General features: G+C 43.7%; 1 protein-coding gene across 2 annotated transcripts; it reads right to left on the bottom strand.

Annotated features, from left to right (window-relative positions):
* Positions 1–1,301: 1,301 nt before the first annotated feature.
* LOC127327901 (chromatin modification-related protein EAF1 B) lies at positions 1,302–17,463 on the bottom strand. Of its 2 annotated transcripts, none has more exons than XM_051354708.1 (23): positions 17,368–17,463; positions 13,432–13,661; positions 13,288–13,342; positions 13,118–13,215; positions 11,625–13,038; positions 11,424–11,543; positions 10,173–10,430; positions 9,610–9,795; positions 9,350–9,430; positions 8,781–8,841; positions 8,132–8,685; positions 8,000–8,053; positions 7,831–7,888; positions 7,515–7,690; positions 6,917–6,955; positions 6,753–6,833; positions 6,297–6,434; positions 5,976–6,092; positions 5,457–5,557; positions 5,102–5,329; positions 4,609–5,002; positions 1,982–3,741; positions 1,302–1,637 (listed from the first exon to the last, which is right to left on the bottom strand). In XM_051354708.1, exons 2-22 carry the CDS (start codon positions 13,518–13,520, stop codon positions 2,050–2,052), a joined length of 5,994 nt encoding a protein of 1,997 aa, XP_051210668.1. In that variant the 5' UTR covers positions 13,521–13,661; positions 17,368–17,463; the 3' UTR covers positions 1,302–1,637; positions 1,982–2,049. The 2 variants fall into 2 exon arrangements, with proteins under 2 accessions (XP_051210668.1, XP_051210667.1); XM_051354707.2 differs by lacking the exon at positions 17,368–17,463 and adding an exon at positions 14,758–14,866.
* Between the last annotated feature and the right edge of the window lie 786 nt (positions 17,464–18,249).

Genomic DNA, 18,249 nt, shown 5'->3' with positions numbered 1-18,249 from the left:
GGTCAAACCTGCGGAAACAAAGGAACCTCACATGATCCGTGCATTTTGCGGGTGTAAACATGCCAAAATCCGGCCACTTATCATTGTGACTGTGCGCTTTGGTTCGTCTCACATTAGTCCATTTGTAAGTATAGTCGGATGGAAGGCTAGTAGATAAATATAAATTTGATCGTTTACTTCAAAAAAATATTAGTCTACCATGCACTAGATCAACCTTTTCGAGGTTTGGCTCCCGACAGCGCATGCACGCCTTATCAAGCTAGCCACTTTTCAAGCTTGAACGATGGTGACAGCACCGCAAAAAGCGCACCGTTTGGAACATCGGTAATGGTTTATCTTGGGTCTGAGAAGCAAAAGAAGACAAAAGTCCTAGATATTGAGTAGGGCCTAAGTAAAAGCTTCTACAAATAATATCACACGTCAGTAGTTGCTAGAGCGACTAATTAAGTTATGAGTTTCTTTACGACAATCACCTAGCCAAGTGGCGTCCTGTCCTCTGTTGATCGTCCTTGGCTATTTCGCATCACCCTCATGTTCTAGTTTGTAGTGGCACCTTTCTTCGTGTATCTCATATCGGCTCAACCTCTCTTACCTCTAATTCCCATAATATATCTCTTTCAATTATTTTTTAGTTGATCCTAGTGTCATGCAAGATATTCTTTCTTTTCAAAATTCACACATGGTAATTTATTTCTATGGAGTTTGAAACTTGGGGTTTGTCGTTCACTTTCCCCACTTTCCCTGGCTTTCTGCGTCCTCCAAGTGGAGGAGGAAGTCTAGCTAGATTGATGTTTGCTCTAATTTGCGTGCATTTGTATATGTTTTCCGTCATAAATCTTTGTCTGGATTGAAGCATACGGAATAGATGGCATTGTAGAAGATGAGGAAGACCACTTGCTGCTGAAGATGGGGCCACCTGCTCATCGATGAGGCTTGTCGTCGTGAGAGTTTGATAGAGGGAAATAGTGGCACGTCATTTAGCGGTGAATCAAACGGTGACCAAATTTCTCCCACCACGGATACGGGAGAGCTTGCGCCATATCTACCCTTCCACGCGCGGGGACGTAGAATTTCCCCTTCTCAGCCACGCAGAGCTTGGCTAGTTGAAATCGGCCAAATCAAATATTTATCCACGTGCAGGTAAAAAGTGCTTTAACAAGCATGCGGACCAAGATTTAGAGCCAAACATTGCATTCTTTTTTGCCTGCTGGATGCGAGAAAGGCCTGCCCACCCCCACTTCAAAACGCAAAAAAAAAAAGAACTTCAGGTGATTGATGAAACGGAAATGCCAAACCGCGAATGTACCAAACTGCCAACAGGCAAGTCACTTTTCTTTATGCATTCTCTAGCTGTTAAGTTAAATTTCTTGTACATGGGGAAAACAAAACGAGATGAACAATCCTGACTGACACACAGTTACTCTAGGAACATGGGCCTACCAAAGATATACAGTTGGGGGCCACCAAGGATTCTGGTTATGATCTGGTCTGGCACGAGAGAGAAAATTAGCTGTCCTCCTTCCGGCTATCATCTACCTATCTAGACTTGCAATGGAGCATTTCCCAGCCACGACATGGCACGGAAAAATTATCTACCTAAAATGCGATTGGCCACACAAGTTGGCTTCTGGAGGCACCTGGCAACAACAGATGAAAGGTCAAAATATCAGTACAATATTGGTAATAATATGGTTAGGGCACTAAGAACGCAATCCATCGACTAGTGGTATGTATGTCCATGTTCCTATACACCCATGGATCTTCAAAAAGGATATGTTTTTAAGGGAAATTTGTTGAAGAACAGTTTCTACTTCTGCATATTGCAGCGATCAGATCTTACAAAGATATACCAAATGTGGTTTCATGATTTTACCTTGTATCACGGAATGAATTTAGAACATTGAAACTACAGTTTAAAGATAGAACATACAGTATGTGCCAGTAAGGCAACAACAAATAAACAAGCTAGGGAAGCGCTTACCTGTACAGTAACTTTAATTAGGGAGAAGGGTTGTTGCTCCATACAAACGACTAGCCCATACTGACTCATCAACTTGACCCTGAATTTGAGGGAGCATACAGACTGCCTGGAGCAACCGGCCGCTGCTGTTGATGCTGTGGAGGCTGCCTAAACTGCTGCTGGTGCCACGAACCACCAACGGCGTCTTGGCCATGCATAGGCAGTCCGCCTGACAGCTGCCTCTCCAACATGCCTTGGCTAGATGACGGCGATGGTGTCTCATTCCCAGCGAAATTAACCTTAGGAGAGATGGGTGGTTCAGATGTTGACATGACTGCAGCTGGGTCAACAACTGCTGATGCCTCCTGCTGGTGCTGAGCCTGTTGTTGATGCGGAGGCTGCAGCAGATGCGGCGGCCTAAAATGCTGCTGGTGCCACGACAAACCACCGGCGTCTTGGCCATGCATAGGCAATCCACCGGACAGTTGCCTCTGCAAGATGCCTTGGCTAGATGGTGGCAATGGTGTTTCATTCCCAGCAAAATTGCCCTTAGGAGAGCCATGCATAGACAATCCACCTGACAGTTGCCTCTGCAACATGCCTTGGCTAGACGACGGCAATGGTGTTTCATTCCCAACAGAATTACCCTTAGGAGAGATAAACGGCTCAGGTGTTGATGTAACTGCAGCTGGGTCATGCACTGATGCCTGGGGCTTCTGCTGGTTTACAGATGGAACTGATCCAGGACTACCCGACTCCGGACCATGAGAAATAGGTACAGCTGGAATCACCTGAGTATGTTGGGCCTGGTCAATCTGTGCCTCGACCCTACAGTCAGGCTTCATCTGGGTGTTTTGTTGCATCATCATTCTCTGGATGCTGTTCTGTGACGGATTGGCCTGCCGTTGATTCTGCTGCTGCATAGTCGCCGAGAACTTTGCATGAAGCGGGGGCGGTTGTGAAGCTAAGACGGTATGACTAGGAGGAGCCTGCATCAAGCCTTGGTTACCAATATCTGGGAACTGCTTTGCCGACTGAGGCACAGAAGGATAAAGCTTGTGCTGATTCCCAGGCTGAGGTGTTACAGAGATTGACGCTTTATTACCAGAAGCTTGTTTCTTGGAAGCCGTGGAAACAGCACCGGCTGGAGTGGCGTCGACTGTAGGAGTCTGAGCTGCCTGCATGTTTCCTCGGCCTAAACTCTTCATAAGCTTAGCTTGTTGACTAGCTTGGTTCCTTTGCTGTTGATTTTGTCTAGGCTGCTGCTGGCCTGGTTGTTTCTTCTGTTTAGGTTCTGTAGCATTGGCAGGTTGATTGTGGAGTGCAGAGTTACCTGGTGGATTCTTTGCAGATTGCTGCTTCAGATGCGGTGGTTGCGAAGCAGCGGTCGAAGCGACTGCAGATGCTAGGTTCTGCTGCTTAATTTGTGGTCCTTTCTGCACACTGGGCACCACACTTGCTACAGAAAGATCGTTGTGCTGTTGAGACACCATACGGTGTTGATACTGTCTGTCTTTAGCCAACTGCATAGCATATGGCTGCTGATGTGGGCTTGAATGGCTAGCTCCTTGGGTCTGAGAAAGATGTGGGTTACCCATCATGTTCGGCGGTTGTGACATCAGATGTGGCCTTTGGGTTTGCTGAAGAGGTGAAGAAGCTGCGGCCTTGGAGAACGATGGATTCATGCTGCTGAAATGGGCAGCTTGACTACTTCCCGGTGAAACCTGCAAGTGGAGCTCTGGCTTCACCACCCGTCTATGCTCCTCCATATGCTGACCAGGCTAAAAGAAAGTAACCCATCAGCAATCTGTAAATCCCGTTAATTTCCCTCAAGAACTGTCAAGTTTAAGCTTTATAATTCGTTTAGTCAAGATTGCACAACAGTCATCCTAATGACTAAGTTACATAACTACTGAATGGAATAGTAGTCCTGCAGTCCTAAAAAGCTTAACTGACTAAGTGTTTCAAATAGGGGTATGCAAATTATATGAGCAGAATTTTCATAAAAAGTACTTCCATTTACATTACCAAGGGAATATTTTCTAAGCAGGTAGCCAGAAAGGTAGAGCCTTGGCAAAACAGGGAAGTCTGTTACATAAAAAATTTGGAACGGCTAATTGCTAGAGAACCCATAAAGCTCAAAAAAAAGTCTCCTGTAGCATTGTTTACATACATGTTATCTTATTTACTCTTGTAAGCATCTGAGTCGGTGGGTTCTGTTCACCCTTATGATATATCTTAAGTTGTCAAGAAATTCACTACCGTAATTATCAAACATTTCAGTGGCAACTATGAAGGATGGAATTTTATTCGAGAAAATGCAAAAGCTTTGAAATGATTGTGAAGACAATAGTTAAATCTAATAATTTACTGCCAGTTTTCAGGTATTCCCAGTTCTTCTCCTTATGAATAAGTGTTGAACATAGATAAAAAGCATGTGCTTTAGGCAGCAGCAACTGGAAATGATTGTGAAGAAACTACTTAAATATAATAATTTACTGCCAGTTTTCAGGTATTCCCAGTTCTCCTCATGAATAAGCGTTGAAGATAGATAAAAGAACATGTGCTTTAGGCATTTTTTTGTGCATGAAAGTAATACAATTTAGATTTAGATGTTTCAACACTATGCAAGAGAAGGGGCAACTCACATGAATCATCTGCATAGGATCGCGCGGTCTCAATATTGAATTTCCAGGGGCAGACATGGCTCCAGGATGGACATTTACAGCGTTTGGCACTCCTTGCACACTTTTGAGTGGCATGTTCCCAGTCGATACCATATTTAGCATTCCTGGGGAACTAGCTCTGGGAAACCCTGCTCTGGCTGCAGGTATACCTCGATGTACCCCTGTTGTCATTCCAACACCATGAGCACCAGAAATCATGCGAGGACCACGATCAACTCCAGCAGGACATGTTCCAGGAACAGAACCTCCAGGTTGCTGAAGATTTCTACCACTGGGCATTTGAGTATACTGAACCTTCTGCTGCTCATCACCCTGTAAAGAGGCAGGTCTAGGAACACCATATTTTGGAGAGTCCCTGTGGCAGAAATTACAAGAAACAAAAAATATTGTAAATTAAATTAAATCGTGCACTCTATATAGGGTCCACTAGGCAGGAAGATATTCGGAAATTTACCTAGAAGGAGCACTCAACGTTGAAGGTGGCGACATGTTGCTGCCCAGAACCATACCAGGAGACCCTGGTAGTCTGGGGTTCAGATTTGGAATAGGGGTAGAAGTAGTAGGACCAGCTGAAACATGTTGATTTGACAATGTCATCCCGTTTGCATGACAACCCTGGTATCCACTGCCAGGTGTGACTGCATCAAGGCTCAAAGGTGTTGCATCACAAAGATCAAGTGGCCTGTTACAGATAGACATCACCACAAAGATAAAATAAAAGAAACAAAATAGTAATATAAGATAAAAATATCCTGGCAATTTCCTGGAAGCGAGATTCAAAGCAAGAGTTTGAAGGACGAATCACATACGTCAAAATGCCCCCAGATATGTTGTTCGGGCTTGCTTGTGAAAGTGCAACAATATGAGAACTATGGGGTTGTACGATCGGCTTGAGCTCCCGGCTATTAACCTAAGACAAGAAAAGTATAAACATAAGTAACACTGACAAATAACAGTTTAGGTAAGAGCAGCAAAACAAATAAAAACAAAGGTATGAGAATAATATTTCACACTTCAGACAGATGATTCAAAATTTCAAACTAATGTAAAAAAAACTAGTTCAGTGAAAGAGTCCAGAGTCCACTAGTGTCATATTAGAGCACATGAATTGAATGTGCATATAGGCAGTTGTGTACGTAAATAGACCAAAACAAAAAAAGACAAGCACGATTCCAAAACTAATAATACAGTGTGATGCAACAACTAACTGACTTCACAAAGAACAAGATCATAGCAAGCCTCTGTTACAAATACAACTTAAAAGTTACAAGGATAGTTACAAGTACAGATAAAGTACAAGGCCTTGCAAAGGAAGATAGAAGGTGAACCTGTCTACGCCTATATTGTACTTGTGGCATGAGGAGTATAATTTTTTCAAAATGTGACTTAAGATTCTCTTCCTCAAATGGTCCTTGAAGGCGCTGGAACAACTGCCTGGCACTACCCTGATGAGCATATGAAAAACCAATGTTAGAGAATCAAAATTTGTTGTGCTAATGGTAAAAAAACTGTTGTGCTTGCTCAAAAAGAAGATTTAAAAGGAAGTACTGAAGAAAAAAAATAGAATGTTTAACATCATATCTGTGTACCTTACATTAGTGCTAACTATCAAGCAGTAAACATATTAAAGAAAACTATTAAGAACATGCCTGTGGAATGCCAGGTATGGTAAAATGATAGTGCTGAGATGAACCAGAGTCTTCTGCACTGTCTGCACCATCACCAGAACTTTTATCCACAAGAACCTTATGGCGATCTTTGCATTCTTTAGGTTGCCTATGTACAGTCTGCAAAAACAGGGTATATGGAACTTATAAATCACTGCAGCTCCAATAAGAGAAGGGAACTCATCAATCGCTGCAGCACCCATAAGAGAAGTGGCCCAGATTATAATGATAAAACTTAATACCACAGAATAATCTGTAGAATAGCTATACAGTTACTGCAAAAGATGCCAATATAACTAAAGCCTAACTTACTCTGAAGGGCACCTACCAATAAAGATACACATAACACACAGATAGGAAAAAGAAAGCAAAAGTTCCTTGAACAATATGATAAAAATATACAACATAGAAAAGATTTTATCGCAGTCATGAATTTACCTTGAACTGCACAATGTGATTGATTGCATCACTTACTAACTCCCAATTTTGACCCAGGTCATGCACAAGGACAACCAGAGCCTGAAATATTTAAGATATTCGAGTCATTGTCATAAGCCATAATGGAGAGAAAAAACAGGTTACTACTTTGAACATGTAAGAACCTGATCTTCGAAGTTTGACCATCCTCCACCTGAAGACATCTGCACAAAAACATAAAAGATTTTAGTAAGCATTACAGTAAGTAAATCATGTGCAGTAGCAAGTGCTGCCCATACACTATGATACTTGCAAGTGCACAGTTATGGCAGCTCAACTGACAAAAGAGACAATAACTACTCTCGTCATCTCGTACTATAATTCAGTTGCATAACAGAAAGGAACACAGCTAAAAAATATGGACCACAAGAATTTCCAACAAAATAAGTAGTAAATTCATCTACCAATCAATATCACCGTGAATTTTTCTAATTTATAAGCAACTACAAGCTTATAATACGTATGGCTGCTTGTTTGATCTGAGCTGAACAGCAATGCATGCACGAGAAGTAGGATGTTTGTCTATTAATTGTTAGCAATAGGACTGCAGAGCATATCAAATGAAACCTAGTTAGCGTAGGGCATATATGGCGAAGAAAGGAAGCACAAGCAATCAAACATCCCTTACAGCCTCAATGGCAAGGTTTCATCAGCTGTGACCATATAGTGTCTACGTGAACAAAGAGAAAGGAATGTGACTGAAATGTGGAGAAATGATAATACCTTTAGCGCTTTCACTTTTCTCCCACGATCCTTATTATTAGTGATGATCTTTATAACTTTACCAGGATTTCCCATATTGCTCATATGTGATGCAACATGAGAAGCTTCTTGTGACATATCCATCCCTTGCTTCATCATTTTAAGCTTCTTAGAAGCATGTTGACCACCATTTGCAACTATGGTAACATAAAAAACAACACCATACACATGTTAGGAGCTACTTAAGCTTTCTCTCAAAATACATGAAGAGCAGACAGTTGATTCTTGTAAGAAATAGGCTACAAGTGCACCATGTATATAGAGGGAATGGATGTACCAATTGTTCCATTTGAGTAAAATTGGTGGGTCTCTGATCTCTTCTTCAGATAATCCTTCTGGATCAGGAGTTTTTAGAATGTTAGCCTAACAAAACTTAACTAAAACTACAACAGAATCAATATAAAACTCAATAACTGGTATCAACAACAGATGAAGAAAAAACGGACCTGCTCGTATTGAGTGGTCATATTAACTTGCGATCTCTGATCGTAGATACGGCCCTGAAACATTAGGAGACAAAATTACTCTGATAAACATCCCAATCAACAATAAGTGGGGAGCATGCTTAAGGAATTAACCTTTACAGCAGTGCCACGTGAATTGGTTGTATTCTGAGCAGTCTTGTATCCAATGTTCTTATGTTTCTTCTTCTTGCTAGCTTTAGTCCACTCTTCGCTACCGTCATATGGCAATTTTCTGTCAAAGTCAACTGTTGATTCATAATCCATGTTCTTCCACCCACCATGCAATGAACTTTGATCGTCTTGGTATGAGTCCGTGTCTCCACTTGAAACATCTGTTTTACTTGTGGCTCGAGGAGTTCCACCAACACTAGCTGCAAATGGGCTTACAACTCGTTGTCTAGCAGCTGTACGGACGCGCTTTGTAGGAATTCCAACAAAAGATGAAGGTCTTTTGCCATTTGAATAGAATTGATTGTTTCCTGACTTGCTTTCCAAGCATGGTTCATACGAGACATCAGTTTCATATGGTCTTGAACTATTGATCCTCTGATGCATTATGTGTTTTTTCTTATGAGCCATTTTTGACAGCAATCCACCATCATGTGCTTCAGACAAATAAGTAGAAGCATCGCCTTCATCCTCGTCATACATATTTTCCTGAGCCCAATCTGAAACAAAACAAAAAGGCTAAAAGCATTAGTAAAGAGTATGAGATAACATACAAATATGATATGGAAAAATATAAGGTGCTGGTAAGTATTACCTGCAGCAGAATCACAAGCAGATGCCTCATAATCATACTTGAGTTCAGTGTTACCAATTCTCTGCAATGATTAACTCTGTTAAATATATTTTCAAGAAAAAATATAAAGTTGCTAAAAAAATTGTAGCAGAACTCCAGTTCTGTAATGCCTATAAAGTACAGGTGGCTACAAAAATCCACTTCCATCCATGCAGTACAGAACTTCAATATGTTAACTGAATGTAATCAGATAACAAGACAGAAATTCACAGATTTTCGTGGAAACTACCTCCATGGCCAGCAATTTGGGCCATGGAAGTGAAGCCTTTTTTTGCGGGGGCACAGAATGTCTTGCTTTGTGAATTCCTAAATGTATTTTTCTGTTCAAAGCTTTGTTCAATACAGTATACTACAGTAAGAGGAAAACAAGACGGGAGAAGCACATTGTGTTAATATTTTCTTACACATACATTATCAGTTCATGTATGTGGCTACACACTTAATACACAAACATAGGCGAAGAAAACTAAAAGCAAGAAACAGAGTATGTTCATTATGTCTTGAGTAGTGTGCAGGAAGCTTCTCTTCACCTTGTGATACATGAAAAGAGATTCCATGGACTCCCTGTATGCTAGCATTGCACCAGGAGGTACTGTGTAGAATAGACTTCCCTGAAGATAAATAAAAGAATCAGAGAACGATGCCGGTGAGTTAAATGCATACATGTTTGCTAGAAGAGAGGGGTAACTGAGCCTATGGGTATTTTTACAACACTAAGCATGAGATGCCTTACAACATGAAAGTAATGAACCTAACAAATCATAAACACTACAGAAAGTTGACAAATAACCTGTGAAAGTTGATCAGATACTTTCAAGATGCCAAAGTCATTCAGCCTGTCCGGAGTTGGTGGTGCTTCAGTCAGCACAACAGAATCAGAAACCTGATTGTTATATTCGAGAAATCGAACTGCATAATCCTGAATTTGAGATCGAAGAGGGCAAGTGGACTGTTCCGTTTCCATAGACTCATTGCCCTATCAAATCCACAGGTAATGTCAATCTTACAGATTATACACGCATCAGGTGATGCCGTGATGTAATAAAATACTCCCTCCGTCCCAAAATAAGATGTCGCAGCTTTGTGTAGATATTATGGTATCTACACACTGAAATGTGTCTAGATACGTCTATATCTAGACACTTATTTTGGATCGGAGGTAATAGATACCAATAGAGTACTACAATATGACTGTGAGGGTGAAACTGTTCATAAAATCTATTTTACACAGTTGCCAAAAATATCCTTCAGTATACTGATACTAAAAAAGTAAAAAGGAAACATCCATGACGTCATGAAAACATATACACAACAATCAGTGAGAAAAGGTTTATGGGGACTAGTTTCACACACCTGTTCTTTCTCAGCTTCTATTCCAGTAGGCTTCGTCTCTCCTGGCATGTCTGAATCACATTTTTGCATCACTTTAGCTCTTCCACCAGTTGTTAGTACAGCCTCAGCCGAACGCCAAAAACTCATGATACCCTTTGCAAGACATCTAATAACAGTTTTCTGCTTTCTAAGAATGCTTGCTTGGTCAAACTTGGCCAGGCCATCGGAGGCAATCCAATGGCACACTTGAGATGCAGCCGTAATTCTCCATAGACGTTCCTGTTAATCAAAACATCAGAATGAACAAGGATGACATGAACTCTAAAAAAGAGTAAATTGGATCAGAGGTCCCTAAACTGGCACTGAAGTATCACATAGATCCCTGAATTTGAAAATTATTTGGCACGTCCCTAAAAGAGACACAGATAGTGCTAATTGTGTCAATTTAGAGGATTACAAGTATACATTTGGCTAAAATTGTTAACATACTAATAAAATGGAGGTGCAATATTGATGTGGTTCAATCGATTGAAAGATTCATATGGGAGTTTGACGGTACAAAGAATTTTCTTAGCTAAAAGTGCTGGCATACCACCAAACTAACAACAATCCTTTAGGTGGGTCTATGGACGATCAATGCAGTAAACTGAAGTCACATAGTTATCAACTTCATTGCCACAAATTTATTTCTGCATAACCACAGCATTTTAGCTAAGTTAATGCAGCATAAGCAGAGGCACATGTTTGTGCCAAGGCAGTACAAGCAGCTGCAGCCTGGGGAATGACGAATATCCATATCGAAGCGGATGCCCAGAACCTGGTATGCGCAATTCAGTTGAAGGATTTCAACATGACGCCTGAAGGGATATGTATCGGGACATAGGCCTAAATCTGCAGTTAAACTTCATTAAGGTTTTTTTCCTATACTACTCGGGAATGTAATAATGTTGCACATTGCCTTCCTGCATATGGTGTCAATCCCACAGTGCTCAAGATTAATTTGGTCGGAGACATGATGATGTAAGGGTCATGGTGGCCAGCGCTTCTGCTGAGCCGAGTAAGTAATGGAATCTCAAAAAAAAAAGTTGAAATGACCCAGGTGACACAGTTTTTTATGTTCAGGGAGCTGACCTAAGAAGCCATTCACTGTAACTTCACAAACCCATTGTTACGTAAGACAAAAATGTAGAAGTACTTAGCAAATGTAGACCAGATTCGGCATGTAGCACTCCATGCAAGGTGCGAGCATGAGAAAAAAACTTTAAGAAATACCTGCATAAAATCATTCGCCATCCAAGCCATCTCCTCAAGGACAAAATCCCAGTGACCCTTTCTCCTCCTCTCTAAAGATATATTACATGGAGATCGTTCACAAGCTCTCTTGAGACCCACCTATCGTACAAAATCATCTTGACTCTTTGTGGAACAAGACTATTATAATAGAGGATAAAAAATTATATAGACTAACAGTACCTCTATAAGACGGGCTTTTCTAAGGATAGAATCTTCATATTCTTTGTTTGTCATCTGATTGACGTTCTCTCCGCATTTTTGAATCTCACTCTCCACATTAGACGCATCAGTTTTTAATGATGGTGCAGACTCAGGCAAAGTATTTAAAGCAGAGCCTACACCAATAGGATGGGCAGAGTTAGAATCCCCATGACAACTGTCAATCCTCTCCAAACCTGGACTGCCCTTATTGTTAATAATGCTTCTCGGATATGAGCAGCTGGCATCCTTCTCAGCACCTATTGCATCATCACAAATTTCCATTTCATCTTTCACTTGAATAATGGTACTAACTTCAGGTGGTATAGAACTGGAATCTTCGATCACGGAAGTAGGCCTGCTAAAAACTTCCACTTGTCCACCTTCCTTAACAGTCTTGCTAGAAATTCCACTGATGTTGTCTTCATGAGACTTTCTATCAATTATCATTGGAACCGGATTATTACCATCTGCGTGATTGTCAATAGTACTGGCCGTTTCTTCACAACGTGGATCCATCACATTTTTTGGCGAAGTGGCAGCTTTGAGAGCACAGACAAGAATCGGACGGTCGTTATCCTGTCTGCCTACATGGATATGGGCCATATTTCCATCCAACTGATCACTCTCAAACTTCTCATCAGCAGCACATGTTTTTATCTCATCATGTGTGGATGCGCTAGAATAAGATGACCTTAGAACAGTTTTTGAAGTACCATCAGGGGTTTCTAAGGATGCACCTTCTTCAGCTATCTCACCACACTTATCAGCCTGCTGATTGCCATTCACATCATTGGGCACTGTTTCTGTAGCTTTGCTATCATAATCACCTTGCATCGCTTCAAATTTTGCTATGCAGTGGCTTTCACGGACAGCTTGAATCCCGTTAAACTCAGTTATCATATGTTCATCAGAAGCTGTATTCGGCCCATTCTCGTACTTTGGTTCTGCCTGGTTCAAACTTGAACCATGGGATGCACCAAGATCATCTGCTTGTTTTTCCTTGATTACACCTTCTGAATCTTTTGGTTCAGAAACTGTAGCAGCAATCACGGGAGATGTAACAGAGGTCACATTAGTACTCTCCCTGCATGACTTTGACCTATTGCGTCGAACATATGCCTGACTCTTTGCTCCAAGGCGTGACAAACCAGAATCTTCAGATCTTTTTGCATTGTTGTGGCCATCAGAGGTCTGCCTTAGTTGAGCTACATTAGTTCTTCTTGATCCTCTCTTCACAACTTTCTCCTTCACAGCGCCGTTGTTATCTCCACCAAAAAGCATAAGATTGTCTGCTGTGTTGGTTTCACGACACAGCGAACTTCCTGGCTGGCCACTGCTCTCAACTGAATCTCCATGGGGTGACGCAGCAAATGTAAAACTACCTTTAGCTTCACTGCAAATGAAAGAAAGAGAGGCTTGTAAATCGACTTATGGCAGCGTGATGAAATAATTCATCAGGAAGCAATTATTACCTTATCACATTTTGTTCAACTATTGGATCTGTGAGAGAAGTAGACTGCAAACTGACTGATTCTACATGGTCAAATCTGAAATCTAATGGGTTGCCACCCTGTAAAAAGAAAGGAGTGATTAGACCAGAGGAACAGCAAAATCCAATCTGCAAGACAACCTGCAAACTTACTTTCTCTAGAAATTCCAGCTCCCTCCTCCGTTCTTCACGAACATCATACTCCTGCCTGAAGTTCACAAGCGCACTGTAAGTCACACAGTTCCATGCCCAATCATCTACACAACAATACTTGAAAGTCCAATATCAGTAGCCTACCTGAGTTCCTCCTGAGCTTTTTCAATGGCCGCGCTGCGCGGTGAAGACCTGGTACTGACACTGACACCGTACTCAACCATCCCACCCATAGAGGTGTCGCTCAGTGTTCAACAAAGCACAGAAGCCACGAAAGTCATTGCTCACACACCACTAGAGACGCCGCCACAGGTACGCAGGCAGGATGCCCGCAACGAGGCGGGACCTCCTCGCAGAGTCGCCGCAGGAAATAGCTACAGCAGACAAGACAAAGACAGGGTGTAAATGTAATGTAAATAAATAAAAAAGGCAAAGCATAAGCAGCAATAATGACAAACAGTTGGACACGTGAACAACAGGTGGTACATTTCAGGCATCTATCTACATCAAAGAAGACCAGCCCAATGTTGCCCGCAATGCATGCCACGGCGGTATCGCAATTAAAACTGGGCACGTTTGGGGTATATCTACCTATATCCACGGCAAACAGTCCAATTACGCCTGCAACGCATGCCACAGCGGTGTCGCAATTAAAACTAGGTAACGGCAAGGCACTGAGCTCACATTCGGGCTCGCTGCGGGTATCTGTCTATATCCAATTCTTAACAGCCAGTTTTAACTAAAGGCGGTAAGCTGATATCATAACGGTAATGCATGCACCACCGACAGTATCACAATTTAAAAATTAAGAAACGCTAAAGGCGGTAAGCTGACATTTATACCCAATGGAAATGGAAACATCCCAACTCCACAGGCAGTGTGTGCCACGTCGGTGACGCAATTAAAACTAGGCAACGGCAAGGCGCTGCTGAGCTCACATCCGGGCTCGCTGCGGGTATCTTCTATATCCGATTCTAACAGCCAGTTCTGCCTGCAGTGCATGCCACTCGAAAACTAAGTAACCCCAAGGCCCTAAGCTGACACTCATAGAGTTTACTGTGTATCTACCGATATCCAATACTAACCGGCCAATTTCGCCCAGAACGCATGCAGCAAGCGCAAGCGTGTCGCAATCAAAAATACGGTAAGGCGGTGAGGCAGTAAGCTGGCATTCGGGGGCACGTCGGCGGACGGTATCTATCTGTACCCAACTCTAACAGCCCAGTTCTGGCGATTGAGTGAGGCCTGAGGCGCTAGGCTGACGTTAGGGCGTGCCCGGATCATGTCATGGGTGTCCCCCAGTCAGAACTCAGAAGGCCGGCTGCGCAACGAAATGTGCCATGACTGATCACCGCCCCGGCTTACCCTGGCCGGTAAGTGGCCCACGGCCCCGGACTCCCCGCGGGCACTTCCGAACGCGCGGGGCACCTGCGCGGGGGCGAAGAGCGACGAATGGACGATGAAACGTACCTCGGGAGCCGTGGCACGGCGGAGCTAGGGTTAGGGTTTGGGGCGGAGTCGCGCGGGGCGTGGTGGCACGGGGTCCGCGGGGCGGGGGGCAGGAGACGGTGGCGGGGAGGAGCGCGGCGGGTGGCGGGGCGGCGGCGAGGAGGGCGGCGGAGGAGGGCGGTGGTGGGTTCGCCGGCGGGGACGGGGAGCGGGGAGGGGAGGCGGGGCAGGAGAGAGGAGAGAGAAGGGAGGGGAGGGGCAGCCTGGGTATTTTATTTGGGATCATTGTCAGAGCCCAGCGTGTGTCTCGTGATAGCCAGGTCCGGTCCGGTCCGGTTCGGGCTGGGTTTTTTCCTCTTGGTGCCACTCTCGATTTGAACTTTGAACTTCAACTTGATTCCTTTCATGCATGGGTTCTCTCTGGATTTTCTTTCGAGTTTTGTGTTTGAACTTCAACTTGATTGCATGCATGGGTTTTGGCACAAGCGAGTGTGAGATGCAACTCCCATGGGGTTTCAAAATGTTTCCAAGGATTGAATGAACAAGAGTGACATGTAACTTCAGAGGTTTTGTTTTCTTTTTTCGATTTTTTTGGCGTGGGCTAGCGTGAGAGGTGTAACTTTCATGGTATCTCTCGAAGGCGTTCCGAGGTTTGAATTCCGCGCGAGTGAGCCTATCACGTAACTCTTTTGTGGAGTCCAAGCGGTTTATCAAAGATTTGAATTTTGGGGCGACGTTATATACGCTTGGTAGTTTCCCGTTTAAGCGCGAACAAACTCATGCATGCGTGATTTACTGGCGGCTGAATGCATATTTTGACTCGCTCGTGATTTCGTCTATAGTTACTTTTCAATTCTGGTAGGTTAAGGGAGGCATCTAATGTTTTGGGTGTTTTGAGCCATATGACCACTCTCCGGTCAGTTGAGTTGGATCGTGCAACTTGAATAGCACAACATCGTCATTTTACTGGCACCAGATGGTTAAGGTTAATTAGCTAAGAGATTAGTATTTTCGAAAAAGTGTTCATGGAAAAAGAACGACTCCATAGAATGGAGTTGGATTGCCTTTAAATCCTTAGCTAGTGGAAAACTCAAAGGGGGAAGGGGACTCATCAAAACTTGGTTAAGGACCGCTTAAGGTAACGGTGTGACCTCAGTGGCATTAGCCCGTGTATTAATTCTTAAGCACTACTGAGTTTTCTTTGTTCAACAAATATTTTTAATTAGATTGTGTTGTGTACCGTGTCGAGTTGTTGGGTACTCCGTCGTTGTGTGTGTTAACATTCTTCTAAACTTGCCTAGATATCGAGTTTCCTTTTCCTAATTCTATTATGAAGTTAATTATTTATATATTGGCAAATCATGTTAATGTTCTTCTGCATGATGCTTGCATCGTTGCCGCGAATTACGTCGAAATACAATGTGCCGCATGGAAATATGCCAAAATACCCTATCTGACATCTTTTTTTGCTCTAAAAAGTATGGTAGTGGCGTTGCCATTACCACACCACTAACGCATATTTTCTACACTAGCGTTCAATTCCATGGGATGAATATCCACGTCCTAAAATACTTCGGATTCCTACGTTATTCCGTGATTCATGTTAGTTATGAGTTGCAGCATCAATTTTAACTTACATTCGATACGGTCACCTAACTATTTCTTTTCCACCTAACTATAAATTCTTAGTCGCGCCTGATTTTTTTGTTGTTATTTGAGAGGTGTTGCCTATTTAGTCGGTCCGATCCATGTCCCTGTTCCAGCCCAATGCTCATTGAATTATGTCATTGCTTGAGCCTTGAAAAGAGTTTGTGGAGTATTTGATGCATAATGTTGTTTAGGACAACGTGGTTTTCATGCTTGGATTGCGAAGGCAATTTGGATGCCCTATAATTCACTAAAAAAAATCTGGATGTGCGTACACTTCATTAAACTTGATAAAAAAAAAACATCCGCTCTCTAACTCTCGAGAGAGGCGGCGGCGGCCACATCCTCCCGATCTCGTTCGGCCAGGGCGTTGGTCATGGTCCCCTCTTCCTCTGCTCGCTTCTCCGGTGGCGGCATGGTGCGTCGTTGGGGTGGTGGGAGCGGCGTTCGGGCTAATAAATCTGACTCAACTCTACTCCCACACAAGCGACGACCTTCTAGGCGGCGTCTCATAGTTTATGGCAACGTCTGTTGATCGGTCCTTCAGATCGACATCTTGGTCTTCTTGTCGTTCTTCAAATCTAGTGAGATCAGTTTCTCGGTGTGTCGCTAGCGTTCGTTGTTATCCGCGATGATGCTGGTGACCGGGGCGAGGTGGTTGTTCTGGAGCGACTATGTTAGTCCGAAAGTGGTGGATATGTCATTCTTCTCCGACTTCGTCGATGAGGGGCGGCGTATCTTGGTCCAATGCAGCCTCCGGTCGACGTGCCACAACGAAATGTGCCTCGTTGGCTGCAGCAGGCCTGTTTATAGACTCACAAAGCCTCGTTGGAGATGGTGCCTTTTTGGATCTTGCAATGGTGGAGGCTCGGCATCTCTTCCTGTGTCTGTCTCCCGGACTCCCCACAGGCACTTCCGAACGCGCGGGGCATGCCCGGGCACCTGCGCGGGGACGAAGGGCGACGAGTGGAGGATGAAACGTACCTCGGGACCCGCGGCGCGGCGGAGCTAGGGTTAGGGTTTGGGGCGGAGTCGCGCGGCGCTGGGTGGCACGGGGTCCGCGGGGGGGGGGGGCGGGGGGGATGGGGACGGGGAGAAGCGCGGCGGGGGGCGGGACAGCGGCGAGGGAGGCGGCGGAGGAGGGCGGTGGGTTCACCGACGGGGACGGGGAGCGGGGAGGGGAGGCGGGGCAGGAGAGAGGAGAGAGAAGGGAGGGAGAGGCATCCTGGGTATTTTATTTCGGATCATTGTCAGAGCCGAGCGTGTGTCTCGCGCTAGCTAGGTGCGATCCGGTCCGACCGACCGGGCTGGGTTTTTTCTCTCTTGGTGTCACTCTCGATTTGAACTTAATTTGAACTTAAACTTGATTCCATTCATGGGTTCTCTCTAGAATTTGTTTCGAGTTTTGTGTTTGTATGTAGGGTTTGAGATGCGACATCGATGGTGTTAGCACTAAAGTTTGGAGGTGTTTGGGTTTCGGCACGAGCGAGTGTGAGATGCGACTCCGATGGGATTTCAAAATGTTTCATGAACAAGTGTGACACGTAACTCTTTTGTGGAGTCCAAACGGTTTATCGGAAATTTTAATTTTGGCGCGACGTTATATACGCTTGGCAGTTTCCCGGTTAAGCGCAAACAACTCAAACATGTGTTCTTTAGTTGCGGTTGGATGCATATTTATCTGGGTTGGCTCGCTCGTGATTTCCTCCGTAGTTACTTTCCAGTTCTGGTACGATTAAGGGAGGCATCTAATGTTTTGGGTGTTTTTAGCCATATGGCCATTCTCCGGTTGATTTAGTTGGATCGTGCAACTTGAATAGCACATCGGTGTTATTTTACTGGCACCAGATGGTTAAGGTTAATTAA

This window comes from Lolium perenne, chromosome 1 (genome assembly GCF_019359855.2).
Source record: "Lolium perenne isolate Kyuss_39 chromosome 1, Kyuss_2.0, whole genome shotgun sequence".
NCBI classification, from domain to species: Eukaryota; Viridiplantae; Streptophyta; class Magnoliopsida; order Poales; family Poaceae; genus Lolium; species Lolium perenne.
The sequence above is the reverse complement of the archived record's forward strand: the minus strand, read 5'-3'. Positions and strand labels throughout refer to the sequence as shown.